Here is a 16,418-nt window from a genome sequence, read left to right as displayed (position 1 = left end):
TGGGTCGGTGGGTGATTGGGGGTGTGGAGGGGTGGGTCGGTGGGTGATTGGGGGTGTGGAGGGGTGGGTCGGTGGGTGATTGGGGGTGTGGAGGGGTGGGTCGGTGGGTGATTGGGGGTGTGGAGGGGTGGGTCGGTGGGTGATTGGGGGTGTGGAGGGGTGGGTCGGTGGGTGATTGGGGGTGTGGAGGGGTGGGTCGGTGGGTGATTAGTGGTGTGGAGGGGTTGGTCGGTGGGTGATTGGGGGTGTGTGGAGGGGTGGGTCGGTGGGTGATTGGGGGTGTGTGGAGGGGTGGGTCGGTGGGTGATTGGGGGTGTGGAGGGGTGGGTCGGTGGGTGATTGGGGGTGTGGAGGGGTGGGTCGGTGGGTGATTGGGGGTGTGGAGGGGTGGGTCGGTGGGTGTTTGGGGGTGTGTGGAGGGGTGGGTCGGTGGGTGTTTGGGGGTGTGTGGAGGGATGGGTCAGTGGGTGATCGGGGGTGTGGAGCGGTGGGTCAGTGGGTGATTGGGACTGTGGAGGGGTGGGTCAGTGGGTGATTGGGGGTGTGGAGGGGTGGGTCAGTGGGTGATTGGGGGTGTGGAGGGGTGGGTCAGTGGGTGATCGGGGGTGTGGAGGGGTGGGTCGGTGGGTGATTTCGGGGGTGTGGAGGGGTGGGTCGGTGGGTGATTGGTGGTGTGGGGGGGTGGGTCAGTGGGTGGAGGTGTTGATCAGCCTCACTGCTTGGGGGAAAGTCACTGTTTTTGAGTCTCGTGGTCCTGGCGTGGATGCTACGTAGCCTTCCTCCTGACGGAAGTGGGACAGACAGTCCGTGAGTAGGGTGGGTGGGATCCTCTATGATGTTACTGACCCTGTTTCCCGGCACCTTTCTGTATCGATGTCCGTGACGGTGGGTAGGCTGGTGCTGGTGATGCGTTGGGCAGTTTTGACTGACCGCTGTCGAGCGTTCCAGTTCTCCGCCTCAGTCCAGTTTCGGAACTGGGCAGTGATGCAGCTCGTCAGGATGCTGTCCACTGCATGTCTGTTGAGTCTAGTTTAACAGCAGACTGGATAATAGTCCCTGTTGCATTCAGACTTGCTCTGTGACTGGTGCTCTTGGAGGTGGGGACATGAAGCTTAACGTGTTCCTCCTACAAGCAGTAGCTTTTCGTAATACCTTAGTGCGTGCTCAAAAGGCTATCACTTTAGCCTGTTGATTCTACGCCAGGTTGGACAGCAATCTCATTTTCCCACGCCTTTATTTGCCGTACCTGAGGACTCCATTGGTCGGGGTCAACCGTGGATGTTGCGTCCTAGCCCTAAGCCGGGGCGGTACGATGTGGAGAGCGAGCTGTTGCCCGTCTAGCAGGCTCCCCCTCTCCACGCAGCTGATGGGCAGAGACCGATACGGTTTGGCTAGGAGTTGCCAGTCAGTGTTGAACTCAACGTAGGGACTGCCTCAGGGACTCCAGCTCCAGATTTTTCCCCCTTGGGGTTCGCTCCCGAAGCCTTCCCCGTGAGTGGGTGTTAGCCGCAAGGCAGCGGAGGTTTGAGATCAATATTCCTTCTCCTTGATGAGTTGATGGGCCACTTCTGCCCAGAGTGACTGGTTTTAAGGCACCACTGACCCAATTTTGCCCCTTTTCCAGTCAGTAGAAACGGTTCCGCCGGGCTTAGTAGATAAGCCTCACGTGAAGGCCGGGAGCTGGACTTGGTTGTCAGAGGCTGTTTGAGATGCATGGTGTTGGGAGCATTTAATAGGTAGTGGGACCTTTTCCCCATTACCACCGCTAGCTATAACAATCTTGGGGTACCATAATCAACATTTGTATGTACAGTGGATTCCTGTTAATTTGGACCAACACGTGGCCAAGTGGTTAAGGCATTGGACTAGTGACCTGAAGGTCGTGAGTTCGAGCCCCAGCCGAGACAGCGTGTTGTGTCCTTGAGCAAGGCACTTAACCACACATTGCTCTGCGACGACACTGGTGCCAAGCTGTATGGGTCCTAATGCCCTTCCCTTGGACAACATCGGTGGCGTGGAGAGGGGAGACTTGCAGCATGGGCAACTGCCGGTCTTCCATACAACCTTGCCCAGGCCTGCGCCCTGGAGAGTGAAGACTTTCCAGGCGCAGATCCACAGTCTCGCAAGACTAACGGATGACTTTACTTACTTAGGACCAGTACATTTTAGCCCAATTGAGCGGCTGCCCCAATTAGCCAAAGTTTCATAGAAATAGTTAAAAACCTATTTAAAAAAAAAGGCAAACTACCTTTTAGCCGACCAACAAATGATGTATTTAGATGAAATGCAGAACAAATTAGAACACTACCAACATTACTAGAGTACTACACAATCAGAATCAGGTTTATTATCATTGGCATGTGACGTGAAATTTGTTAACATAGCAGCAGCAGTTCAATGCAATACATAATATAGAAGAAAAAAATAATAATAAATAAAAGTAATAATAATAGTGAATAAATAAAATCAATTACTGTATATGTATATTGAATAGATTAAAAATAATGCAAAAACAGAAATAATATATATTAAAAAAAAGTGAGGTAGTGTCCAAGGGTTCAATGTCCATTTAGGAATCGGATGGCAGAGGGGAAGAAGCTGTTCCTGAATCATTGAGTGTGTGTCTTCAGACTCCTGTACCTCCTCCCTGATGGCAGAGGGGAAGGAGCTGTTCCTGAATCGTTGAGTGTGTGTCTTCAGACTCCTGTACCTCCTCCCTGATGGCAGAGGGGAAGGAGCTGTTCCTGAATCGTTGAGTGTGTGTCTTCAGGCTCCTGTACCTCCTCCCTGATGGCAGATGGGAAGAAGCTGTTCCTGAATCGCTGAGTGTGTGTCTTCAGGCTCCTGTACCTCCTCCCTGATGGCGGAGGGGAAGAAGCTGTTCCTGAATCACTGAGTGTGTGTCTTCAGACTCCTGTACCTCCTCCCTGATGGCAGAGGGGAAGAAGCTGTTCCTGAATCGTTGAGTGTGTGTCTTCAGGCTCCTGTACCTCCTCCCTGATGGCAGAGGGGAAGGAGCTGTTCCTGAATCGTTGAGTGTGTGCCTTCAGGCTTCTGTACCTCTTTCCTGATGGCAACAGTGAGAAAAGGGCACATCCTTAGGTGCTGGAGATCCTTAATAAGGGACGCTGCCTTCAAAAGTACCCCGAGAAGGGAAAAAAGAGATAGAAATAGAGCTGTTTCCAAAGATGGAAGCAAAGGAGTCGCCGTTACAATATGCAATACTTTCAACATTGCATCCTCTAAATCTTCATTTTCATTGTGACATTCAAGATGATTGTTGACACCTTTTAAACTCTTCGTAGTTCCTAACTTGCTGAAGTGGCAGAATTGTTTCATTTTCACTCCCGGCTCTTCCTAGCGTCTCCAAGCCTGAATGATTGAAACCGGAGTGAGCGAAACAGTTCTGTAATTGTCTTGCTGCTCGTTTCTCGCCAACTGTCGGTGGTAAAAAGTCACTGCCTTTTGAGCAGTAGTGCACGCAGCCGATGCAGAGCACGTTGCAGTGTTTAAGGGCTATGCAAGTCGCGCACGAGGCTGGCGCTAGTCAGAAACTTCGGCAACAGTCTCCCGCTAGGATTAAGCGGCACAGTGCCCCGAATAAACAGAGGCAATCCCAGCCATTTTCTCCATTAGTTTTTGTTCCTTACGAGCGGTCCTGAGTAAGCGGCTGCCCGAATTAAGTGACGTCCCAATTAACTGGAATTTGCTGCCTTGCAAGAAGAAACAGCCAGCGGTTATCAGGAGTAAAGAGTTGTTTAAAAAATGAAAGTTAGTGGTTAAAGAACTGAATGTGCGGAAACGCATACTTCTCTTTGTTAAGTTCAGGAGATTTGCGATCTTCTGCCGCCGTAGCCCGCCCCCTTCAAGGCTCGACGTGTTGTGCGGTCAGAGATGCTCTTCTGCACACCGCTGTTGTAACGCCTGGTTGTCTGAGTTACTGTCACCTTCCCGTCAGCTTGAACCATTCTCCTCTGACCTCTCCCATTAACAAGGCATTTTTGCCCAGAGAACTTCCGCTCACTGGATTTTTTTTTGTTTTTCGCATCGTTCTCTGCAAACCAGAGCAATCTGGGGTCCGCGGACCCCTTGCTAAATGGTACTGGTCCGCGGCACAGAAAAGGTTGGGAACCCCTGATTAGAGACCGTTGTGTGTGAAAATCCCAGGGGATTCTCAAACCACGCCCGTCTGGCACCAGCAGTCATAGCCACTGAGATCGCATTTCTTCCCCCATTCTGATGTTTGGCCTGAGCAGCAACTGAACCTCGTGGCCATGCCTGCGTGCTTTTATGCATCGATTTGCTGATGGGATATTAGCGCTAACGAGTGGGTCAAGTGGCCGGTTAGTGTACATTCACGTGTGCTTGCTAGTCGGGGTGTGACATTGAACAAAAAAATAAACAGCATTCGATAATTATAAAGAATGAAGAGTTATATAAGACCGTGGTCCCCAACCACCGGGCCGCAAGGAAACGATATGAGTCAGCTGCACCTTTCCTCATTCCCCGTCACGCACTGTTGAACTTGAACACCCCCCCTCCTCCCCCCCGTCGGCAAGAATATTGTCAATATTAAACCGGTCTGCGGTGCAAAAAGGGTTGGGGACCCCTGATATAAGATGTAAAGTTAGAGGGTTAAAGTGCGGATATAATGTAAAATCTGGCTGGGGTGAGTTGTTCCCGGATCTCGGCGATTTGCTTCTGCGAACGTTTCCTCACGGGATGGGGAGACATCGTTGTGATTGACAGCTCAACCCAGCCATCAAGCACACTCGAGCTGTGCTTTTTCCCAAAATCTCCCCAAAATAAAACATGTGTAACTATGTAAATGCCAGCATGCATTAAAACCTAAACAGCTTAAAATGGGTTTAAAATGTTTATGGTGCGGTGACGGGGGGGATATCTATCTCTATCTTTCTATTTATTTATTTTGCGATACACCGCAGAACGTGCCCTCAGGCTCACTGAGCTGCCCAGCGATCCCACGATTTAACCCTAGTCTAATCGTGGGACAATGGCCGATTACCCTACCAACCGGTGCGTCTGTGGGCCGCGCGAGGAAACCGGAGCGCCCAGAGGGGAGCCCACACGCACGTGGGAGGAACGTGAGAAACATTCTTCGGGGACACCGGAGTCGAACTCCGACCTCTGACCTCCCCCCCCCGAGCCGTAATGTCGTGCTAACCTCGGCCACCCAAACAGATAAAGGGAGGTCGGGCCGGGAGTAATTAGAATGCTTGATCACACCCCTGCTACCTCCCTCTCCCCCCACAACACAACTGATCCTATCTGCATTGGCTTTCAGGTGGTCCGTCAGACTTGTAAAGGACAACAAAAGAGAAGAACTTGCGACGCTGATGCGCGGGTTATCTCTGTGCGTCCGCGCCTTCTAGATGCTGCCCTGAGAACGACCGGGAACAAAATGATGAATGACCAGGAGGAAGAGGTAACAATTCTTCCCTGCCATCTTCTCCCACTTAAGTTTGAAGCAGGTTTATTATCAGAGTACGTGTATGTCGCCACATACCGTGGGATTGGGTTCGAATGTTACAGCTATACAAGACTTTGGTCAGACCCCCACTCGGAGTGCTGTGTTCAGTTCTGGTTGCCTGGATGTGGATTCTACAGAGAGAGTGCAGAGGAGATTTAGAAGGATGCTGCCTGGATTGGGGAGAATGCCTCATTAGAATAGGTTGAGTGAACTCGGTCTTTTCCCCTTGGAGCGGCGGAGGATGAGAGGTGACCTGATACTAGATGCTGAGAGGCATTGATCGTGTGGATAGTCAGAGGCTTTTTCCCAGGGCTGAAATGGCGAGCACGAGAGGGCACAGTTTTAAGGTGCTTGGAAGCAGGTACAAGGGGGATGTCAGGGGTAAGTTTTTCACGCCGAGAGTGGTGGGTGCGTGGAATGCACTGACAGTGACGGTGGTAAAGGCAGATACAATAGGGTCTTTTAAGAGACTCTAAGATAGCTTAGAGCTTAGAAAAATAGAGGGCTGTGCGGTAGGGAAATTCTAGGTAGTTTCCAGAGCAGGTTACATGGTCAGCAAGACATTGTGGGCCGAAGACCAAACATAGGACGTGTTTTTTAAGTTCCTACATACAACCCTGAGACCCATTTTCTTGCAGGCATTCACAGTAAATAGAAAGAAATCTTTAAAATACTAAATGAATGGATTCCAGTTAATTGGGTCATCGGTTAGTCAGGGGCAACTCTTAAAGGACAAAATCTAATCAAAAAAGTAGCAGAGATTCCCTTCGTGTACTTGGGACGCTGTGCTGCTTAGTTGGGACAGGAGGCTGCCTCCGAACTTTCTCACTGGCGTCAGTCGCGTGTACTTGTGTGGCTGTTAGACACAGCTCTGTGCTTGGAGCAACGTGCGCAAGATCAGGACTGCTTCCCCTCGCTGTCTGGTCCTGGTGAAAGGTCCCGGCCCGAAACGATGACTGTCTGCTCCTTTCTGTCGATGCTGCCTGGCCTCGTGTGTGTGTGTGTGTCTGTGAGTGTGTCTGTGTGTGTGTGTGTGTGTGTGCGTGTCTGTGAGTGTGTGTGTGTGTGTGTGTGTGTGTTCCTTTGGATTTCCAGCTTCTGCCGATTTTCCTTGTCTCTGTGCTCGGAGCGAAGGGTTTTCAAGTAGCATCAGTTGCGTGCGTTTCTGTTCAAAGGGCAGTGGTCTTCGTCACTGATAGCTGGTGAGAAATAAGCACCGAGACATGCGATGAAGAGTCCTTGAGAGTGGGTTGTGGGAACAGTTCGTGATGGGGTGAGCAAAGTTGACTGAAGTTATCCCCGCTGGTTCAACAGCCTGATGGTTGAGGGGTAATAACTGTTCCTGAACCTGGTGGTGTGGGTCCTGTGGCTCCTGTACCTCCTTCCTGATGGTTGAGGGGTAATAACTGTTCCTGAACCTGGTGGTGTGGGTCCTGAGGCTCCTGTACCTCCTTCCTGATGGTTGAGGGGTAGTAACTGTTCCTGAACCTGGTAGTGTGGGTCCTGAGGCTCCTGTACCTCCTTCCTGATGGTTGAGGGGTAATAACTGTCCCTGAACCTGGTGGTGTGGGACCTGAGGCTCCTGTACCTCCTTCCTGATGGTTGAGGGGGTAATAACTGTTCCTGAACCTGGTGGCGTGGGTCCTGAGGCCTCAATGGTAGATGTGAGAAGAGAGCCTGTCCCCCCCGCCCCCCCCACCCCGATGATGGATGCTGCTTTCTCGTAGCAACCCTTCCTGTAACTGTGCTCAGTGATGCTGGGGTCTCCCACTGGGCTTCATCCATCCACCACTTTCTGCAGCCGTTTTCCATCCCTGGGCATTGGTGCTTACATCCCAGGCCGGATATGCTCAAGAGGGGAGGGCCTTGCCTGTGACGGGCTCGGCCGCACGTGGGCAGAGGAGGGAGAAGCTCCCAGCAGCCCTAACTCTGAGTAAAGCTGCTTTCCTCTCCCGGCCCCTAACGCTGAAACGCTCTTGTTTTCGCAGGAGTTCATCACCGTGAGGGTGCAGGATCCACAGGTGCAAGATCCAAGCTCCTGGGTCCCCTACGTCGATTATAAAATATTCCTCTACGTAAGTGTGGACGTCGTCGCTCTGTCACCTGATAAAACAATGCACCCCACCACCCTCACCGGTTTACTTCTCAGAGTCAGAACCGGGATTAACATCACCGGCAAGCGTTGTGAAATTGTCGTCTTTCCAGCAGCAGTGCATTGTAGTATCAGGCCATAAGATATAGGAGCAGAAGTAGGCCATTCGGCCCGTCAAGTCTATTCCGCCATTCAGTCTCAGGCTGATCCAATTCCTCCAGTCATCCCCACTGCCTTGCCTTCTCCCCATTACCCTTTGATGCCCTGGCTAATCAGGAACCTATCTATCTCTGCCTTAAATACACCCAATGACTTGGCCTCCACTGCCGCCCGTGGCAACAAATTCCACAGATTTACCACCCTCTGACTAAAGTAATTTCTCCACATCTCAGTTCTAAGAGGGCCTCCTTCAATCCTGAAGTCGTGCCCTCTTGTCCTAGAATCCCCTACCATGGGAAATAACTTTGCCGTATCTGATCCGTTCAAGTCCTTTAACATTCGGAATGTTTCTATGCGATTCCCCTCCCCCCATTCTCCTGAACTCCAGAGAATACAGCCTAAGGGATGCTAGACATTCCTCATACGGTAACCCTTTCATTCCTGGAATCATTGTTGTGAATCTTCTCTGAACCCTCCAATGTCAGTGTATCGTTTCTAAAAATAAGGAGCCCAAAACTGCACACAAGATAAAACCACATAGTTATAACATATAGTTACAACAGTGCAACAATACCATAACTTGATGAAGAACAGGCCGTGAGCACAGTAAAAGAGTTCAAAGTCTCTCGAAAGTCCCACATCTCACGCAGACGGGAGAAGGAAGAAAACTCTCCCTACCATGCCCGACCACAGTCCGACTCTCAGTCGTCCGAAAACTTCGAGCTCTGCTCAGCCCTCCGACACCAAGTACTGAGCACCATCTCTGCCGGACGCTTCGACCCCAGCCTCGGTTGCCAGCAGCAGGCGAAGCCGGGGATTTTGAGGCCTTCCCTCCAGAGATTCTCGAATGGCAATTGCAAGAGGTTCTAATGCAATATCAAATAATAAGGGACTAAGAGGACAGCCTTGTCGAGTACCTCGAAAAAGAGGGAAAAATGGTGAACTTAAAGAGTTAGTACGGACCGAGGCCACAGGAGAATAATATAAGAGTTTAATCCAGGATATAAATTTCAAGCTGAAATTAAACCTTTCAAGCACCTTAAATAAATAAGGCCATTCTACTCTATCAAAAGCTTTCTCGGCATCTAAAGAGATAACACACTCAGGAACATTTTGTGAGGGAGTATAAACGATATTTAACAGTGTGCGAATGTTATAAAAAGAGTAACGACCTTTAATAAAACCCGTTTGGTCTTCCGAAATAATAGAGGGAAGTACTTTTTCTAATCTATTTGCTAATAACTTAGAAGAAACTTTAGAATCTACATTTAATAAAGATATTGGTCTATAAGATGCACATTGAGCAGGATCTTTATCCTTCTTTAATATTAAAGAGATTGACGCTCTATTAAAAGATTCAGGAAGTTTACCAAGTTTCGATGAAGCCTCAAAAACCCTACGGAGCCAAGGGATTAATGAAGGAGCAAAACATTTATAAAATTCTACGGTAAACCCATCAGGGCCAGGAGCTTTCCCCAAATTCATAGAGAAAATAACATTCTTAATCTCATCCATGGTAATAGGAGTATCTAACATAGAAGCCATATCCTGTGAAATCTCAGGGAAGTCTAAATTATCTAAAAAATCATTCATATATTTAGAATCTTGAGACTCTGATTGATATAAGGAAGAGTAAAAATCACAGAAGGTTTGATTAATCCCCACATGATCAAATATTAGTCGATCATTTTGGTTATAAATCTGATTAATTTGAGATTTAGTATAATTAGACTTCAATTGATTAGCCAACAGTTTACCAATTTTGTCACTGTGTACATAAAATTCACTTCTTGTTTTCTTTAATTGGTTTACAATTGAAGACGAGAGTAATAAACTGTGTTCCATTTGAAGTTCAGTTCTTTGTTTATATAACTCCTCAGAAGGAGCTATGACATGCTTCTTATCAATTTCCTTAATCTTGTCCACAATTACCAACTCCTCCTGCTTCAGCTTCTTCCTCAAAGCAGCAGAATACGAGATAATCTGACCACGAATATAAGCTTTAAAAGTATCCCAAAGAGTGTTAACAGAAATATCCTCTGTATGGTTAATTGTAAAAAAAAGATCAATCTGTTCATTCATAAAGTTAACAAAGTCCGAGTCCTGAAGCAACAGCGAATTAAAACGCCATTGTCTATTATTTTGTATATTGGCCAGAATTTTAATAGAAAGCTTAAGTGGAGCATGATCCGAAATGGTTATAAAATCATAATCACATTTAATCACTGAGGGAATAAGACGAGAACCAATAAAGAAATAATCAATTCTTGAATAGGAATGATGAACATGTGAAAAAAAAGAAAAATCTTTTTCCTGAGGATGCAAAAAGCGCCAAATGTCCGTCGACCCAGAATCAGAAAGAAATGAATTAATCAAAGTTGCAGATTTATTAGGTAAGGTCCGTAAAGGAGCCGAACGGTCCAAAGCTGGAGACAAACAGGTATTAAGATCTCCGCCTCAGATCAATGAAAACTCATTCAAATTCGGAAACTGATTAAATAATGATTTATAAAATTCCGGACAATCCATATTAGGAGCATAAACATTAACCAAAACTACTTTTTTATTAAATAGTAAACCACTAACCAATAGAAATCTACCATTCGGATCAGAAATAATATCATGTTGTATAAAAGTAACCGAGGAGTCTATAAAAATAGAGACGCCTCGAATTTTAGCATTGGAGTTCGAATGGAACTGTTGCTCCTTCCAGAATTTAAAAAAACGTAGTCTGTCCCCCCTCCGCACATGGGTCTCTTGTAAGAATAAAATTTGTGCTTTAAGTCTCCGGAACACTTTAAAAACTTTTTTCCTTTTAATAGGATGATTAAGACCATTAGTATTCCAGCAGACAAAATTAATAATAGACTCCATAAACCCTAAAGTCAACCCACAACAAGGAGGATTGACGATAGGCTCGACCCACGAACCCGGAGAGGGAACAGAACATACAAGAGATACCGGGAAGAAGAACGCAACCCGTACTTCAATAATGTATATAGCCCAAGAAGAAAGAAACTAAAATGTGAAGCCCCTCCCACCACCCCTCACCCCATGACCCCAAGGCTAAATCTAACGCAGACCAGCCCGAAAGAAGCAAGCACTAAAACTACCCCCATGACTTCTGGTATACGCTCCCTAAAAAACAGTGTAAATATAAAAAAGATCAGCTGATTATAAAACAGTAAAAGAATAAAAAAAGATAACTCAATTAAAATAAACACATAACAGAATAAAAGCCAGAAAATATATGAAAAAAAACCGCAATAAACCCCAGACCCATGAATAAACAGAACAACAAAAAAGAAATAAGATTATGAACATAAACTAGTTATAAAAACCTACAAAACAAAATAGATTTAAAAAAAACTACAAAATTTAAGGCCATAAAGGAAATACGTAAAATGACAATAAGGAAGTAACCACCCAGAATCCCCTGGGAAAAAGAAAGAAATGATGCAGTTAAAAAGAAAGTTTAGCAACCATATTAAGTAATCAAAAATAAACTTTTCTGCCCATATAAGGCAAAAAAAAATTAAGACCGACAAATTCACAGCCTCAGATCAGCGGAGATAGTTAAAAAATTACAATTAAGATGTTGATGGTGAAAATTGATCCAAATAACTCTGGGCATCCGATGGAGAGTCAAAAAAACGGAGGGCTCCATCCGACGTATGAATCCTTAGACGTGCAGGGTACAGCAGCGCTGGTCTTAAATTCATCTTGTAGAGTTCCGACATCACAGATCTGTAACGAACCTGTTGATCTCGGATTGGTTTACTGAAATCTTCCACGAATCGGAATTTAAGATCCAGAAAATCAATGAAACCCTTAGATCGAACGAATCGAAACAGTTTCTCCTTGTCTTGAAAGTAATGAAACCGTAAAATAACATGTCGAGGTCTATCTGACCTAGGCGAGTATGATGGAACTCTGTGAACACGATCCAATAACGGTGGTTGGTCAGGAAATACAGTAGGAAATGTATCTTTTAAAAGTTGAGAAAAATACTTCATAGGGTTATCAGATTCAACAGCTTCACGCACCCCGATCATTCGTAGATTCTGCCGTCGCATTCTAGATTCTAAGTCAGAGTTTTTAAAGGTCAGAAAATCAAGTTTCTTCTTCATTACATTAATTGTTTCTTTGATTTTCCCCATCTTAAGCTCATTTTGTTGTGTGGATTTTTGAAGATCAGATATAGCCGACTGATGTTCCGTAATAGATGTTTGTATCTTATCGATTGAATCGGCAATTTTCTGGAACTGAATTGAAATTTCCGCACGAATCAGCTCCGTAACAGAGGTTGAAATTTCCCTTTGAATTAACTCCGATATAGCTTTCAAAGTCACCGGTGGTTCAGTCGGAGGGAAATCGGTACCTTTCGGTTTAACCGGAGGTTTGCCATCCTTCCCGTTTTTCCCATTCTTAGACATAGCAGATCTTAAACGCATCCAGTTATCGAAGAGCCCAATTTAATTCAAAGTATTGTAAAAGTTGATGCCTTAATGGTTACTAAATATAGCTGATCAGAAGGAAGAAAACTCAGAGGTAATGGAGCGAGTCAAGAACGCGACTTCACTCCATGAGCGCTACCGGAAGTTCCCCAGAGATTCTCGATCGCACAGTAGCAGCGGCAGCGAACCGGGCATTTCAGAAATTTCTCCAGATGTTCCTCTGCTTCTCACATCTGTCTCCATCAAATCAGAATTGTGCACGGCGTCCTACTTTACAAATACGATATCATTTCACCGGAGAGCTGAGTGCGCTGAGTTACGCCGCCATCTTCTCCTCCCGCCTGAATATGTATCATAATCCAAAATTCTTGAATTCTGGGACAGGACCAGACAGCATGTACTGAGTCCCCTTTATCCACCTCAGTGCCAGCATTCAGGGTGTTTTTCAACCCTAATCTATGTAACCTTGCTGGAGTCCAGTAGAAACGGTGTAGGATCTTAAACTGACATTGTTTTGACATTTTTGCCAATTTTGTCCCACTCTTTTGTCTCAGAAGTCACAACTCAGGTCTTTTTCCCATGCTCTTTTAAGACCCAACAGAACTTTGTCAGAGTAAATTTATTATCGAAGTACATGTATCAAGTTGAAATTTAATCGTCACTCAAAGCAACAGACGCAAAAACGCTTGGAGGGGCTCGGCAGGTCGGGCAGCATCAATGGAAATGAACAAGCAGTCGACGTTTCGGGCTGAGACCCTTCATCAGGACTGAAAAGGATAAGAGAAGATGCCAGAATAAAAAGGTGGGGTGGGGGGGTGGCAGTTTACTTCCCCTCAACAGATACAGCCCGACCTGCTGAGTTCCTCCGGCATTTTGTGCCTACCGCCCTGGGTTCAGTAAGAACTTTCAAAGGGGAGCGGTGTTAGTTGGAGTGGCAGGGGGCTGAGGGGAGATCTGATGGGGTTGTGATCCGACAAGGTTATGAGAGGCACGGACAGAGTGGACAGTGTTTCCCAGGTCTGAAGTGTCTTAATACCAGAGGGCGTGCATTGGAGGTTTGAGAGGGGTTGAGTGCAGAGGAGATGTCAGGGGCAAGTTTTGTTCTACTCAGAGAGAGATGGGTGCCCGGAATGCGCTGCTTGGGGAGTTGGTAGAGGCAGAAACATTAGGGACTTTTAGCTAGGCAGATGAATACAAGGAAAATGTCGGCTGTGGTCAGCTGCTTCCAAAGCATCGGCGGTTGTTGGTGCCTGGAGGTTTATGGCAGGGAGTTTCTCCCTTTTGCCGCCTGCTATCGGGGACTCGGGAGTCGATCGAATCGGGGACTTTTGAGACTTTATTTACCGTGCCCATGGTCTGTTCTTCATCAAATTATGGTATTACTTTGCACTGCTGTAACTATATGTTATAATTATGTGGTTCTGTCAGTGTTAGTCTTTGGTTTGTCCTGTTTTCTGTGATATCACTCTGGAGGAACATTGTATCATTTCTTAATGCATTTCTAAATGACAATAAAAGAGGACTGAGTGTTCTCATAATCTGAAAAAATGGAAGGATATGGACATTGTGTAGACAGAAGGGATTAGACCACAAGACCATAAGACAAAGGAGCAGAAGTAGGCCATTCGGCCCATCGAGTCTGCTCCGCCATTTTATCATGAGCTGATCTATTTTATCCTATTTAGTCCCACTGCCCCGCCTTCTCACCATAACCTTTGATGCCCTGGCTACTCAGATACCTATCAATCTCTACCTTAAATATGCGCAATGACTTGGCCTCCACTGCTGCCTGTGGCAACAAATTCCATAGATTCACCACCCTCTGACTAAAAAAATTTCTTCGCATTTCTGTTCTGAAAGGGCGCCTTTCAATCCTGAAGTCATGCCCTCTTGTACTAGACTCCCCCATCATGGGAAACAACTTTGCCACATCCACTCTGTCCATGCCTTTTAACATTCGAAATGTTTCTATGAGGTCTCCCCTCATTCTTCTAAGCTCCAAGGAATACAGTCCAAGAGCGGACAAACGTTCCTCATATGTTAACCCTCTCATTCCCGGAATCATTCTCGTGAATCTTCTCTGTACCCTCTCCAACCTCAGCACATCCTTTCTTAAATAAGGAGACCAAAACTGCCCACAGTACTCCAAGTGAGGTCTCACCAGCGCCTTATAGAGCCTCAACATCACATCCCTGCTCCTATACTCTATTCCTCTAGAAATGAATGCCAACATTGCATTCGCCTTCTTCACTACCGACTCAACCTGGAGGTTAACTTTAAGGGAATCCTGTACGAGGACTCCCAAGTCCCGTTGCATCTCAGAACTTTGAATTCTTTCCCCATTTAAATAATAGTCTGCCCGTTTATATTTTCTGCCAAAGTGCATAACCATACACTTTCCAACATTGTACTTCATTTGCCACTTCTCTGCCCATTCTTCCAATCTATCCAAGTCTCTCTGCAGACTCTCCGTTTCCTCAGCACTACCGGCCCCTCCACCTATCTTCGTATCGTCAGCAAACTTAGCCACAAAACCATCTATTCCATAATCCAGATTGTTGATGTACAATGTAAAAAGAAGCGGCCCCAACACTGATCCCTGTGGAACACCACTGGTAACCAGCAGCCAACCAGAATAGGATCCCTTTATTCCCACTCTCTTTTTCCTGCCAATCAGCCAACGCTCTATCCACGTATGTAACTTTCCTGTAATCCCATGGGCTCTTATCTTGTTAAGTAGCCTCATGTGTGGCACATTGTCAAAGGCCTTCTGAAAATCCAAATATACAACATCCACTGCATCTCTCTTGTCTAGCCTACTGGTAATTTCCTCAAAAAATTGTAATAGGTTTGTCAGGCAGGATTTTCCTTTAAGGAATCCATGCTGAGTTCTGCCTATCTTGTCATATGCCTCCAGGTACTCTGTAACCTCATCCTTGACAATCGACTCGAACAACTTCCCAACCACTGACGTCAAGCTAACAGGTCTATAATTTCCTTTTTGCTTCCTTGCCCCCTTCTTAAATAGCGGAGTGACATTTGCAATCCGGAACCATGCCAGACTCTATCGACTTTTGAAAGATCATCGCTAATGCCTCCCAATCTCCACAGCTACTTCCTTCAGAACACACGGGTGCATTCCATCTGGTCCGGGAGATTTATCTATCTTTAGACTATTCAGCTACCTGAGTACTTTCTCTGTCGTAATTGTGACTGCGCACACTTCTCTTCCCTGCCACCCTTGAGTGTCCGGTATACTGCTGTCTTCCTCAGTGAAGACTGATGCAAAATACTTGTTCAGTTCCTCTGCCATCTCCTCATGTCCCATTACAATTTCTCCAGTATCATTTTCTATCAGTCCTATATCTGCTCTCACCTGTCTTTTACTCTTTATATACTTGAAAAAGCTTTTAGTATCCTCTTTGACATTATTTGCTAGTTTCCTTTCATAGTTAATCTTTTCTCTCTTAATGACCTTCTTGGTTTCCTTTTGGTAAGATTTTAAAAACTTCCCAATCCTCTGTCTTCCCACTAATTTTTGCTTCCTTGTATGCCCTCTCCTTTGCTTTAACTTTGGCTTTGACTTCTCTTGTCAACCACGGTTGCATCCTTTTTCCACTCGAAAATTTCTTCTTTTTTGGAATATACCTGTCTTGCACATTCCTCATTTTTCGCATAAACTCCAGCCACTGCTGCTCTGCCGTCTTTCCCGCCAGTGTCCCTTTCCAGTCAACTTTGGCCAGTTCCTCTCTCATGCCACATTAGTTTAGTTAGTAATCTGATTACTAATTGGTTCTGTTTCTGTGCTGTATTGTTCTAGGTTCCAAACTGCTGTAAGGAGTTTTTTTGTGGTACTCACAAGTTCGGAAAGTGAGACTAATTGGCTAGCTCTGAAAGTACAGCATCGCTATGATGGGACGAATGGCCTGTGACGTTATAGTGGGTCACCGGATCCCCTGAAGGGACAAATGTTCTCGTTTTGTCCGCAAGTGAACATAGATTATTAGATCAGATTATGAGGACACGCGGTCCTCGTTTATTGTCATTTAGTAATGCATGCATTAAGACATGATACAATGTTCCTCCAGTATGATATCACAGAAACACAAGACAGACCAAGACTGGAAAAACTAACTAAAACCATATAATTATAACATATAGTTACAACAGTGCAAAGTAATAACGTAATTTTATAAAGACAGACCACGGGCATGGTTGA

At 46.0% G+C, this 16,418-nt stretch overlaps 1 protein-coding gene across 2 annotated transcripts in view; it reads left to right on the top strand.

The window, feature by feature from the left end:
• Window positions 1-16,418, top strand: part of LOC134340366 (sorting nexin-11-like) — a 173,072-nt gene that overhangs the window by 44,309 nt on the left and 112,345 nt on the right. For both annotated transcript variants that reach the window (XM_063037532.1, XM_063037531.1), the window contains 2 exons: window positions 5,306-5,446; window positions 7,480-7,566. In XM_063037532.1, coding sequence (XP_062893602.1) covers window positions 5,423-5,446; window positions 7,480-7,566 — 111 coding nt within the window. In that variant the 5' untranslated portion in view covers window positions 5,306-5,422. The remainder of the gene's footprint in view (window positions 1-5,305; window positions 5,447-7,479; window positions 7,567-16,418) is intronic.

This window comes from Mobula hypostoma, chromosome X1, assembly GCF_963921235.1.
Source record: "Mobula hypostoma chromosome X1, sMobHyp1.1, whole genome shotgun sequence".
Lineage (NCBI taxonomy): Eukaryota > Metazoa > Chordata > Chondrichthyes > Myliobatiformes > Myliobatidae > Mobula > Mobula hypostoma.
Note: the sequence above shows the minus strand (reverse complement) of the source record. Positions and strands in the feature narration are given on the sequence as shown.